General features: G+C 42.3%; 1 protein-coding gene across 1 annotated transcript in view; it reads left to right on the forward strand.

Moving 5' to 3' along the window:
- Nucleotides 1-14,842, forward strand: part of LOC140394756 (mitochondrial Rho GTPase 1-like) — a 64,381-nt gene that overhangs the window by 11,108 nt on the left and 38,431 nt on the right. The window contains exons 2-3 of the mRNA XM_072481972.1: nt 11,351-11,409; nt 13,815-13,896. Of these exons, the coding sequence (XP_072338073.1) occupies nt 11,351-11,409; nt 13,815-13,896 (141 nt within the window). The remainder of the gene's footprint in view (nt 1-11,350; nt 11,410-13,814; nt 13,897-14,842) is intronic.

Here is a 14,842-nt window from a genome sequence, read left to right on the forward strand (position 1 = left end):
TTGTGACACTAATAAAGATTATTATCATGAGCGAGACTTCCAGAATGGGAAGAGCCGTGTAGAGTGAGGTGGTCTGGAGGCACGAGTTCCAAGGATCCAGCAGTTGGCAGATCTGATGAGGGCCATGGTTTTTTCTGCTGCCACCGGCTTGATGGTAAACAGCACAAGCTGTCAACTTATTAATGAGCACTGCGGTTCCCCTTGTCTTCATGTCAAAGCTCAAATGGAACACCTGTCCCACCCCTTCCTCAACCTAATTTGATCCAGAATTCTCGGATGTGTCTCCTGCAAGAAAACTACGTGCACCGTCAAGCTTTTTAAATGGGGAACACCCGAGATCTATTAACCGGCCCATTTAACCCCGTTAGGTTCTGTGTGACCAGTCCGGTCTGGGGCCTCTGCCCCCCACACCCCCAATCAGCCATATCTTATACGCAAGAAAGTCCCAACAGGGCCCTACCTCGTCCAGATTCCAGGCCCGCCACTCCCCTCCACCCAGTAGCTCAACAAAGAAACCTTCACTGACCGCAGCCCGCTACCCAAACCAATTGTCCATCACCCTCCCCCATCCCAAGCAAAGAAAAGCCAACCGTTACCCCAAAAAACAAAACAATCCCCCCGCCCAGATAACTAGAGTCTCTGCCAGCAGGGTTACCCCCACCTGGGAGAAACGCAAATTATATACTCAAAAATCCCATACACAGCCCCCCTACCCGGCCCCAAATTTAATCTTGAATCACACAAATCCAGCTCGTATTCATTTCCAACCATGCTTTAAAATACTGAAAAGCCCATATCCCAAATGTAGGGTTACAAATATAACAGAAACATGAAAAATATAAGGGGAAAACCAAGAGAAGAAAAAAACCAAACCCAAATCCAAAACTTCACCACGGTGATGAAACCATCCATTACATTCAAATGTCCCCCCGTATATGCTCCTTGACAAAGTTGTTCGCCTCCTCCGGCATGTCAAAATAATGGTCTCCCTCCATGACCCACAGGCAAGTTGGATTTGCCACTCCAAATTTCACTTCGCTCTTGTAGAGAGCCAACTTGGCCTTATTAAATCCCGCTCACATTTTCACTAGTTCCGCTCTCAAGTCATGGTAAATTGTAACGTTGTGACCTTTCCATCTGCACTCTCATAGAACATGCAGTGCAGAAGGAGGCCATTCGGCCCATCGAGTCTGCACCGACCCACAAGCCCTCACCTCCACCCTATCCCAATAACCCCTCCTGACCTTTTTGGTCACTAAGGGCAATTTATCATGGCCAATCCACCTAACCTGCACGTCTTTGGACTGTGGGAGGAAAGCAGAGCACCCGGAGGAAACCCCACAGACACTGGGAGAACGTGCAGACTCCGTACAGACAGTGACCCAAGCCGGGAATCGAACCTGGGACCCTGGACTGTGAAGTCACAGTGCTAGCCACGTGTGTTTCCTTCACCCACCTCAGGGTTGTTTCTTTGTCTAACTACATGTGGAATCGACTATGATCACCTGTGACGGCTCCCCAAAACTGGGCTTCCTTCTCAACGACCAGTGGGCCCAGTCCGCCTCGGGAAGGTGTGCAAATACCCCCTCTTTCCCCCCCCCCCCCCCCCCCCCCCCACCAGCTGCCTGAATATTTTTGCCACACTCCCTGTGGCTGTCGCACCTTCTATGTCCTCCGGCAACCCAACGATCCTCAGATTTTGGCGTCGAGCAATTCTCCAGGTGGTCGATCTTGGCCTTCGTTGTTTTTGCCCCACCGCCAACATCGTCACTTCTGCCTCCCAAGGAGGCAATCTGACGATCATCACGATCCAAGATTATCATTTCCACCTTCTGGATTGGCGACTTATGCGCTTCTAACCGCTATTCCACGTTTTCCAGATTGCCCGAATTGCCTCAGTCACTTTTGCCAGATTGTCCATGACAGTCTGTCGCCGCCTTCTGCATTACTCTGTCAAAACTCCACCAACCTCTGTCGGCCACTCAGTGGGCAACAACAACACTGATTCATCGGCCATGTTTTCCCTTCCTGCGCCACACATGTCTTTTGAGTTCGATGAGGGCCCTTTACTCGACACACTACTCATATGGTAACCTTTAGACATCTCACACCAGAGGAGGACTCCAAACTCTTCACCTATATCACTTTTCACCTGCACAGCACCCATTAAACAGGCAAAAGGGGCCAAGAACCAAATCCTCAGGCAGGAGCTACCTTATGTCCCACTGTTCACTTCATGGCGTTTTCAAAAGAAGTAGCCTTAAAAGCTTTTATTTTGTCCAGTTTTTTTGGTGAAGTGGGCATTGTATTTGGTACTTTGTGGATGAGGCTGCATGGTTGACAATGTATTGCCTTGACTTTGTTTTGTGATTATTTCAGTCGTGCTTGTGTGCGCAACAAAAGAACATGCAATCTAGAACAAGAAAGCTCATTCAGTTTATTACTTGTACCTGGTCTAGAATCTATGATAATTCTATAACGGACTTCCCTTGTTTTAAGGAATAAGATTTCTTGATTTGATTTATTATCACGTGTACTGAGGTACAGTGAAAGGTATTGTTCTGTGTACAGTCCAGACAGATCATTCAGCACATGAAAAAACCTAGGACATGCAAAAATGCACAATGTAAATACATAGACACAGGCATCGGATGAAGCATACGGAGTGTAGTAGTACTCAGTAGAGAAGATGTGTGAAGACATCAATTCAGATCATGAGAGGGTCTTCAGGAGTCTGGTACAATGGGGAAGAAGCTGTTTTTGAATCTGGCTAGTGTGTGTTCTCAGACTTTTGTGTTTCCTGCCCAATGGAAGAGGTTGGAAGAGAGAATAACCTGGATGCGAAGGGTTTATGATTATGCTGCCCACTTTCCCAAGGCAACGGGAGGTGTGGACAGAGTCGATGGATGGGAGGCGGGTTTGTGTGATGAGCTGAGTTGTGTTCACAACTCAGTAGTTTCTTGGTCTTGGGCCGTGCAGTTGTCATACCAGGCTTTGATGCAGCCAGATAGGATGCTTTCTATGGTGCATCTGCAAAAATTGGTAAGAGTCAATGTGGACATGTCTTATTTCCTTAGTTTCCTGAGGACATATAGGCACTGTTACACTTCCTTGGTCTTAGCATTGACGTGGGTGGACCAGAATTGTTGGTGATGTGCACATCTAGGAATTTGGAGCCGTCAACCATCTCCACCTCGTCACCATTGATGCAGACAGGGGTGTGTATGACACTTCGCTTCCTAAAGTCAATGACCAGCTCCTTAGTTTAGCTGACGTTGGGGGAGAGATTGTTGTCATTACACCACACCACTAGGTTCTCTATCTTCCTCCTGTACTCTGGCTCATCGTTGTTCGAGATCCAACCCACTAAAGTCGTGACATCAGCAAACTATTCAGTCATCTACATAATCTAACTCAAATAATGATCTAGTTCCTTCTCAAAGCTGCCAATTGGTTTCACAATGGGTGCATTCTCTGGGAGTTTGTACCACAAATAACCATGAACTGTAGTTGGGGATTTCTAATTTCCAACCTTGCTCAAACTTTGTGAATTTTAGATTTGCGTCCCCTAGTCTTATACCCATTGTCAAAGAAGTTCAGCTCATATACATAATCAGTTGAAATCCATCTGCTCAATAATTACCTGCTCACAGTGGTTTGTTGTCAGCAAGTTTAATACTACTGCTACAAAGTAGAATCCTCTAACTGCCTCATCCACAGATGTTGCAAATAGCAAAGGGCACAGAAAAGATTCCAATGCTACAGCACTGGTTGCCTCCTTAGTATTTGGGCATTTTTATTTGGTCACTGCCCACTGTATCCAGTTGCAAAGCCACGTTTTTACCAACATTAAACTTCCTTACTAGCTCCACATTAGGACCTTGAGTTTGGAAAATATCCTCATCTATTAACTGAGAAAAAATCCAGTAAGTTTCTAACACTTAAATGTGTTACTTCTGAAACTTGTGCTGACTGCCCCCACCAACTAAATGTCCACTTATGGCATTCCCTAGTATTCCCTTCAGGCAGTTTTAACATCCCAGATGTTCACCAACTGGCCTATAATTAACAGTCTCTTGCCATAATCTTTGTATCTTGATTGACATTTCCATTCTTCTGTCTTTGGACTTTCTGTAGCATTTTTAGAACCCTGAAAAATATCAAGCAACGCACAAGTTAATTCTGCAAGTGTCCCAGGATGTTTCTTCGAACGTTTTGTCAACCAATCTTTCAAGCATGGTTTCCTCTTTGCTCAGTCACTGATACATTCCCAATTTATATAGAAACAGCAATATTTCATTCCCAATTTATATAGGAACAGCAATATTTCATTCCCAATTTATATAGGAACAGCAATATTTCATGAGTGTTTATTCACAACAGTGTGTAATATTTTACTTGTTTATATCAACTTTAGAGTCTAAAATCATAGATACATTTGCTTGAAGCAGTTTTAGACATGTGTTTTATCATTTTGTTGACATTCGGTCTTTCAAGGTCAATTCAATACAAACACAAATGGATGAAGCATATCAGTTATTCCGGTAAGATTGCGAGGGAGCATAACAGCTCCTGGACTGAATTTAAAACCTTTTTCTAGGGGTGACAAGACAGAACTGTGTCACATAGTTGTACAGTTTAAAGCCTTTTCTTGTTACAAATTGAAAATTGCTGACCTTGTGGATTTTTGTTATAAATTATTAAACATTGATACCAAATAATTGATATTTGCATACCATTGACAGCAGTGGCAGGCTTGTGGCAGCCACTTAGTGATATATTTTAGAAATTTGTGTAGGAGATTCACTTGAATATTGAGCATACCAGCCTGTGAATCAAGGGAATGTAAAGAAGCTAGATTTTTATGGAACTATTTCTGTTCTACTGAGTGACTGAGGTTTCACAAATCCTGGAATGGCTTAAATATAGGCTGTGTTCTATACTGACAGACAATATAGATATGGGTTGTGTGGAAACTATTAAAAATCTTATAAAGTCTGCATTAAGCTACCACTTATGGTGCCAAAGTGGTTCTGGATCCGCAATATAATTCAAAGACTACTGGGCTCACCTGGGAGATCCTCATACTGGTTTGAATTTCCAAAGGTTCAGTGTCAATCTGGTCTCAAGAAAGAGAGAATTATTTTGTCCACAAATTAGGAATGGCCTTGTAATTCTTTTCTTTGCAGTTCTTTGACTACTGGGCGGCACAGTAGCACAATGGTTAGCACTGTTGCTCCACAGCTCCAGGGTCCCAAGTTTGATTCCTGACTTAGGTCACTGTCTGTGCGCAGTCTGCACGTTCTCCCCATGTCTGCGTGGGTTTCCTCCCACAGTCCAAAGATGCGCAGGTTAGGTGGATTGGCCACGCTAAATTGCGCCCTTGTGTCCAAAAAGGTTAGGTAGGGTTACTGGGTTAGGGTGGAGGTGTGGGCTTAAGTAGGGTGTTTTTTCCCAAAGGCCAGTGCAGACTCGCTGGGCCGAATGGCCTGAGCTGTAAATTCTATTAAGTAGGGTGTTTTTTCCAAAGGCCAGTGCAGACTTGCTGGGCCGAATGGCCTGAGCTGTAAATTCTATGATTCTGTGAAATTTGCATCGATTCACCAACAGACGTTCGTAATTTTCAAGTTGGCAATTCATTCTCTAAGAAAGATTAGTTCACTGTGGTGGTAAAGTTAATTCCGAATTTAATCCATAATTTTGCGAGCTGCCAGAGTCAAATTAATTAGATTCGGCAGATGCAAGGGAAGAGGGAAAAGGAGTAGGCTTCTGGGCCACCTGAGGAATCACCAAGGAAATTGAAGATGGATTGTATAATGGATAGTGTCTTGGAGAATGAAGAATTAAGCCATATCCTGCTTTAGACAGAGTAATAATGTATATATCACCCATTTGGAATTGGGATAATGCTGAGGGAAAATTGAAAGTCTGGTTTTACTGCAATCGTTTTGAGGGAATGCATTCTTGCATTCATACAATTAGGGGCAGGAGTAGCCACTCAGCCCCTCAAGCCTGCTCGACCATTCAGCATGATCATAGAATCATCAGTGAACAATGTTCAGCACCATTCATGACTCCTTGGATACTGAAGCAGCCCATGTCCACATGCAGCAAGACCTGGACAACACCCAGCTTGGGCTGACAAGTGGCATGTTATACTCGCACCACAAATGTACCAGGCAATGACCATCTTTAACAAGTGTTATAGGCCAGGGTTTAGAGAACCCCAAAGTGTATCATGGCGTTCACCTGACCCACAACTTTTAATAGATTGTGGTATGGGGAGCACACGGCCCACTCTACAGGTGTGGTACAGCAGAAATGGAAAAGTATTTTTTAAAGCAAAACAATGTTTATTCTATGAACTTACGTTAACCTTTTTAAAACATAGTGAACATCTTAGCAACCATCAATTCAAATATAACCCCCAAAGAATACAACACTAAGTAATCCTTAATAACCTCCCAAACAACATCCAGAAGACAAAAGAAACACCTTTTAACAGAAGCACATTAGGTTTACATTCACTACTGAGAACATTTATAATTCTGAATTCACCAAATGATCGAGATAGTTTTTTCATGGCAAAGAGATCAGCAGTACACCTGCTCTGTCTGGCTTCAGCTCCAACACTGAAAAAGAAACTAAAACACACCCTGCAGCAAACAGCCTAAAACGAAAGTAAAAAGCTGACAGACCGCCCAGCTCCACCCATACTCTGACATAACTGATAAACACCCATTTCTTAAAGATACATTTCTTAAACACCCATTTCTTAAAGGTGCATTTCTTAAAGGTACTCTCACATGACACAAGAGAGAATCTAACTCGCCCCCCTTCCCATTCAAGGCATTACCACTGCTGAATCCCCCACCATCAACATCCTAATGGTTACTATTGACTAGAAATTGAACTGGACTAGCCATTTAGATATTGTGACTAGGGCAGAGGCTAGGAATCCTAGACCAGAAAGTCACCCCTGACTCCACATAGCCTGTCCACCGTCTACAAGGCACAAGTCAGGAGTGTAATGGAGTACTCTCCACTTGCCTGGAGCGTTGTAAGAGTGCAGGACAAAGCAGCCCGCTTGATTGTTATGGCTTTTACAAACATCCAATCCCTCCACCACTGACTAACAGTGGCAGCTGTGTATACCATCTACAAGATGCACTGCAGGAACTTATCAAGGCTCCTTGGGCAGCACCTTCAAAACCCACAACTGCTGCCTCCTCGAATAACAAGGGCAGCAGACACATGGGAACACCACCACTTGGAAACACCCTTACAGGTCACACACCGTCCTGACTTGGAAATAGATTGTCATTTCCTCACTGTCGCTGGGTCAAAATCTTGGAACTCCCTCCCGAACAGCAATGTAGGTGTACCTACACCACAGAGACCTTCAAGAAGGCAGCTCACCAACACCTTCTGAAGGGCAGTTAGGGGTGAGCAATAAATGCTGGCCTAGCCAACGACACCCACATCCCGCAAAATGAATATATAAGAAAGTAACCTTTGATACGGCATCTTACCAAATGTTTTCTGAAGATTTTAGTACAACACATCCAATGGTTCCCTGTTATACAAGTTGCTCGCTACTGCCTCAAAAATCAATAATTAATCAAACCTGTTGGCTCTGTCTGATTGCAGATTGACTCTTCGTAATTACAATTAAGTGCCTTTCTTTAGATTTTAGAATGGTTCAGATTGGCCATTATGGCCAGAAAATATTTAAGGACTGAAAGAAATTGAATGCTTAAAATAAAGACAAAATTGTTTGATACATAAAAGTGGCCTCCCAGCATTGGAGATAGAAAACTATGTGAATGCCTTGAATTTAGGTCCATTGTCGGAACCAGGGGAAAACATTTTGTTTTATATTTGAAAGTGACAATTTAAATGAGGTTTGTGGATTTATTTCAATGTTGATATATTTTAAAACTTGCATCCAGTATATTTTCTACATTCCAATCAATCTCTTGTGGTGCTGTTGAAGTAAAATCAGAAGATATATTTTGGAAGAACACCCAAGTAGAATATAGATGTATGACCAATTCAGGCTAAAAGGTTCAATGATTCTGTGCACTTATGAATAGTCGGGTCACATTGTTGTCAAGTTGCAGGTGATGTTGGTTTGTTTGGCAGATCAGGTAGCAAACTGGATACAGTGTGGAAGTAGATTGGAAAGAGGGAGCTGAAACATGAGATGTTTGTGCACTTGTCAGAACGTCAAGTGTTGGACGTAGAAAGTATAAATTATCCTATTGTAAGGACAGGGCTAAAACAACAATGTTCTATTTGTACCTAGCTTGACTGTACTATAGCTTTTTGTTTATCTTTGGACTTCTATGAAGTCTGCTTAGCTCTTGAAAGTGATTGTCAAGTTTGGGAGTCAATCACATGGGCAAACCAACTGAATCATGGGTGATTGGATAAATTCACCAGTGGTTATTGTTACAACAGAAAAGGTTCTGCATCAAGTGCATGATGCCCACTCAGACTTCACACTTTACTAATACAAAATAAGTTCATGCTTGGTATTTTGGATCTTGAGCCAAGATTAACAAGCAGCTACAACAGCTCAAATTGACTCTCACGTACGTGTGTTTGTGCGTATAATTGTCCATATGTCAAGTTTCTACTTCCTGGCCGATCACTGGGTAATATTGAAATCAAATCTAAACTGTTCACGTGAAGGGGAGAGAAACTGGAGTTAGTCATGCAGCTGCATTTAGGTTCAGATACCACTAGTTATATTCTCAGTAACCTGGTGACCGAATGGCAATGTGTCTGCACCATCAGTATTTTTCACCTGTGACATTGCATTTGCGGGTAAAGACCAAATATAGTTTCATGGGGAAGCTAGTGGGGAGAATGTGCAAACTCCAAATGGACAGTGGCCCAGAGCCGGGATCGAACCTGGGACCTTGGCGCCGTGAAGCAGCAGTGCTAACCGCTGCGCCACCAGAACAGAATTCATTATAGAAAGATAGAAAGCAGGAGTAGCCCATTTGGGCCATCGATCTTGTTCCGCCATGCAATGTGATCATGGTTAATCCTCTATCTCAATGCCACACTCCAGCTGTCTCCCCATACCTTTGTCGCCTTTAGAGTCCAATGGTAAAATTGAGAGATTTTGAATATATTTGATGTTAATGACAACTGTTACCAACCCAATTGATGACTGGACGGGAAGATCCCAGAACAGAACCCTAACTCAAAAATCATACCTTTTATTTATTTAGAAAATGCGAAGGAACAGAGTAACTGGACCGCTAATTAGCTTTTTAACTAGAAAAAAAACATTTATTAAACATGAAAGATTGGATTATGATACTATACTCCTTTACTTCTCTCGCCCACCCCCACCCCCCAGCTTCACAAATGTATACAGATTTTAAGGCTAACACTGATTACAAAGCAAATCTTAGAATGGTCTCAGTAACACAGTCCCTTTAAACACACACTGGCTGTGTCAAACCACATACTCCATTCTAAACCTAAGTTAGTATCTGTGGATTTCTCCTCCAAAACTCTTTCTCCCCCCCGCCCCCCCCAACAGATGATGGTGACATGAGAGTTTCAAAACTCCCTTCCCAGAAAAACAAACTTTAAAGTTTTCTTTCATAACACTGCTTTCCATCAACGGTTTGCATTTCGAAATCCAGTCCAGGTTTTCCAAATGACTTCTCTGCTCCACTTTTTTTTAGGGGCAATTGAGCGTGACCAATCCACCTACCCGGGACATTTATGGGTTGTGGGGATGAGACCCATGCAGATTTGGGGAGAATGTGCAAACTTAATATGGGCCGGGATCGCACCCGGGTTCTCCACTGTGCTGTCCTTTCCACTTTTTTTTTTTTGAAAATCTTTTTATTGACTTTTCTATTCCGGTTTATTTTTAGCAATGAACCTAGCATCCAGGATATTCAACTCTCCCTTTAGGATTTTTTTTGTCCTAATTGCTTTAACTTTAGATTCCCAGACTCTATTAAATTGGCATCAAACCTTTGATTTATCTCTGAAGTCTGCTTTCCCACTTTAATTCTGGTAACTGCAACTGTCTCTTTAACTCAGAACACTTTGGTTACTCTCCCCTTAAATCCTCCTGAGCAATACCCTGTTTTCTGTTCTCTGGACTTCAGTCTTCGTGAGACATTCTTTCTGTCCCAATCCCTGATATCTGGGTCTTTGGGATGTCCTGTCCAGTCTGTCTTCTCCTGGCAGAGTTGAGAGATGTTAACTCCTTGGTGTACTATCTTCAACCACAAACAAATTCAGCCAAACTAAGAACAAAAAACCCTCCTACCTTAAAAGGCCCCCAGTTGCTAAGCAACACTGCTACTTCAGCCAGCCTCTATTTACTCTTCATGCCATAATCCTCTCTATACACCTCAAATTGAGGTATTCAAGATAATAAAAGATATGGATAAAGTAGACTTGGAGAGCGGATGCTTCCTCTTGTGGGGCATTCCAGAACGAGAGGTCATAGACTTAGGATAAGAGATTGAAAATTGAGTTGAGCAGAAACTACTTCTCCCAAAGGGTTCCGAATCTGTGGAATTCACTACCCAGAATGTGGTGAATGCTGGGACAGTGAGTAAATTTAAGGAGGAGTTACATATTTTTAATTGGTAACGGGTTTAAGGGTGATTGAGAACTGGCAAGACGATGGATGAGATCAGCCATGATCTAATGGTGGAGCAGACTCGATGGGCCAAATGACCTAATTCTGCTCCTATATCTTATAAACTTTGTCCAGCATGAATCTAACTATAGGCTTTGCCCTTCCAGGCACACACATGTTAAATTAAACCTACTTAAAATTATATTAAAATTAAATTATTTATTTCTAATGTTTAGCAATGCAAATATAAATCCCTTAAAATTGCCTGTGTTTTCTGAACTGGATTGCCTGAAAAAATGTGGATAGTTCCCTGGTGCTTGAGACACAAATCTCTATTATGTTATTTGCATGTTGGTTAAGACTTCTTCACTAAGCTCATGCCTAACTCCTTGTGTCTGATTTTTGACACTCATTCCAGACGTGCCAGTGGTTCTTCAATTTGACAACACCTCATTCTTTATTTTTTTGGGGGGGAGGGGGGGTGTTAGGGAATATATTTACAAAATAACTTACTTCAAATCCCCAATTACAATATTGTCCACTAAAAAATTCTTCACACTTTTGAATGTTGACTATGATTTCTTATCTAATGTATATTGAAATTGTATGGTTCTTATCCAGCATGTTGGGTAATAACAAATCAAAGAGCTCCTGGAGAACACCCTTATGTGTTAAAAGATGGTCGTGAATCTGTAATAAAGCTGTTTGTTTTCTATTCTACAGCTAAGGTTGGGAAGACATCTTTGATTATGTCTCTGGTCAGTGAAGAGTTTCCTGATGAGGTAGGTCATTTCTTTCTATCAGATATATTTTGTTTGTCTTACTTTTATTTTGCCAAGATTGATTTCAAAGGAGAAAAGATGCTTGCAATTTTGGTATTCTGTAGAATTTACTTTAGATTTCAGCATTTGAACACCTAACTATCTCACCATAAACTTGGGATGGGGCGGGTAGTGGGTTTGCAACTGAACAACTCTTGCTTATTGTGTTTGTTTTTTCTCTTTAAGTTGGACTAGTTAATTCTCTGACTCTTCTTTCAAAAGTTCCATGGTTTCACTTATTTCTATGTTTCCCTCTTCTGCATCACTTATAATTGACCTGCTTCCAGGTCTCTACCAATTTATTTCTGTGACTGTCCTTCAGCACAAATTGGGAGCAGCTCAATGTCCTCTCGCCTCCAATTCACTTGCATATTTATGTTTAGAATGCGCCAAGCTGGAATATTGTGGCAGATATTTCAGTGAATTATCGTGTTGCTGAAATGTGACATTGACAATAAAGATGTGATATTTATTCAGAGTGTACATTGGAACGAAATGGCAAGCAGCAGACCAGAAGAGGGACAATCTTATCTGTTTCAAGTAAAGAGCACAGTATGATAAAGCTGTGTACTGACGCCAAAATTATTCAATCTATACAGAACATGTATTCAGTGTTAGATGTACTTCCAGAGGTATTCCAGGGGAATTCGGGACTTTGTCTCCATAATGGCTGGTGATTATTCTTAGTAATACGGCCATGGATAAATGCATCTGTGACAGGTGGCTTGGTGAAAATGAGGTCAACGCGGTAGCACAGTGGTTAGCACAGTTGCTTCACAGCTCCAGGGTCCCAGGTTTAATTCCCGGCTTGGGTCACTGTCTGTGTGGAGTCTGCACGTTCTCCCCGTGTCTGCGTGGGTTTCCTCCATGTGCTCCGGTTTCCTCCCACAGTCCAAAGTTGTGCAGGTTAGGTGGATTGGCCATGCTAAATTGCCCGTAGTGTCCAAAAGATTGGGTGGGGTTACTGGGTTATGGGGATAGGATGGAGGTGTGGGCTTGGGTAGGGTGCTCTTTCCAAGAGCCGGTGCATACTCGATGGGCCAAATGGCCTCCTTCTGCACTGTAAATTCTATGATATAAATATTAGAGACAACTTGTGGTATGCTGACAACACCACTACTTGCAGAATCAGAGAGACCCTGCAAAATATCGTAGATCAAGCAAAATCTAGAAGTTTAGTGTATGAATGATAATGAACACCAAAAAGATAAAAACAGTGGTAGTTGGAATTAATACATTGGAAGAAACCAGAGTGAAGATTGAAATGGATAGTGTTACTACTGAGTGAGCAGAAGAGACATTGGTTTAACATCTCATCTGAAAGACAACTCCTCAGATACTGCAGCATTCCTTCAGTGCTGCAATGAAGTCTCAGTCTAAATTTATGAACTTAAATTTATGCCTTTGGGACTTGAACCCATGGCTTTTGACTTAGGCGAGAAGTTTATCAACTGATCTCTGAGCTGACACAGAAAATAACTTGAAAATATAATACCTCACAGTGGATGGGAATTTCAATGTTTTCTAGCGTTGGGACTAAAAGTACTTTGCCTAATTTTTTTCTTTCAACCTTCTCTCCTCCAAAATAAATCTGTGTATTTATGACTATTTTCTGCAGAAAATCTGTTTGAAGATACAACATCCTAGAATTGCAAATGTTTGTTTTAAAACTGTTTTTCCTACAATTATTTTCACAATCTTAGGAACGTGCTTCCCTGCAAATGAAGTATTTTGGAAATATATTTATTGTTCTAATGTGGGAAGCATTTATTAACTAAGTTACATTAGGTTCGATCCTTGCCCCCCTGGATCACTGATCGTGTGGAGTTTGCACATTCTCCACATAACCACGTGGGTCTCACCCCCACAACCCAAATATGTGCCTGGTAGGTAGATTGGGCATGTTAAATTGCCCCTTAATTGGAAAAAAAAAAGAATTGGCTACTCTCAATTTTAAAGAAGAAACTAATTTACATTGTTTTTTATCTGTGCAGTGCTTAAATGTCTGCTGAAAACTACTGGTCAGTGGCTCCAATGAAAGAACATAGACCTAAAATGTTACCGGCCTGACTGGCCAAGTGGCAGAGGAATTTTTTTCTCTTATCAATTCTTTCTTTCTTATCAAATTAAGGAGCAATTTAGCATGACCAGTTCACCTGCCCTACACATCTTTGGGTTGTGGGGGTGAGATCCACACAGACATGGGGAGAATGTGCAAACTCCACATGGACAGTGACCAGGTGCCGGGATCGACCCAGGTTCTCGGCGCCGTGAAGCAGAAGGAATAAATTTTGATGTGGAGTATGTGAATTAATCATTACCTCTGGCTGCATCTCATTATGCAATTGTGCTTTGTTTTGTTAAAGGTTCCTCTGCGTGCAGAAGAAATCACTATCCCCGCAGATGTCACTCCTGAGAAGGTCCCCACGCACATAGTAGACTATTCAGGTAAAGAATAGTGCATCTTCAGAGTTGGTTTTAATCCGAGCGAATGAAGTGTTATCTGAAGCGAAATTCCTTTGAGGAAATTGCTGCTCTGATCTGTAGGTGACCATGTCTACAATATGAACAGTAAGATCTCGCTAACGCAAATGACTTTAGTTGTCTGATAGCCCAGAACTTGAGTATTTTTTTTTAAAAAGCAACATTTTGTCAAATCGTTTCATCTTGCACTCATCAGGACAATTCGCAAGAATACAATGTAAGGGAAAACAACAACTTTGTACCTTGGGAGAAGAGACTGCTGATTAGGTGGCAAGTGAACTCTGGTAGAGGCATTGCCGTGGAGAATGCACCAGTTGATGGTGACTGACAGTTAACTGCCGAGCATTGTTTGAAATTTAAAGCATGCAGCTTGATTCTGATTGGTCACGACATTGCCCAGATGAATGAACCAGCGAATGGCTGTCAGCTATTTTGATTAGCTGAAAAAGGTGCAATGTGTGTACATGTTCTGTTTGTCTGCAAAGAACAGAACCCTATATGTATTATATATGGGCAGCACGGCAGCATTGTGGATAGCACAATTGCTTCACAGCTCCAGGGTCCCATGTTCGATTCCGGCTTGGATCACTGTCTGTGCGGAGTCTGCACATCCTCCCCGTGTCTGCGTGGGTTTCATCCGGGTGCTCCGGTTTCCTCCCACAGTCCAAAGATGTGCAGGTTAGGTGGATTGGCCATGATAAATTGCCCTTGGTGTCCAAAATTGCCCTTGGTGTTGGGTGGAGGTGTTGAGTTTGGGTAGGGTGCTCTTTCCAAGAGCCGGTGCAGACTCAAAGGGCCGAATGGCCTCCTTCTGCACTGTAAATTCAACGATAATCTATGATTAATCTAGGACAAAGGTTCGGCACAACATCGTGGGCCGAAGGGCCTGTTCTGTGCTGTATTTTCTATG

Source organism: Scyliorhinus torazame, chromosome 18 (assembly GCF_047496885.1).
Source record: "Scyliorhinus torazame isolate Kashiwa2021f chromosome 18, sScyTor2.1, whole genome shotgun sequence".
NCBI lineage: Eukaryota > Metazoa > Chordata > Chondrichthyes > Carcharhiniformes > Scyliorhinidae > Scyliorhinus > Scyliorhinus torazame.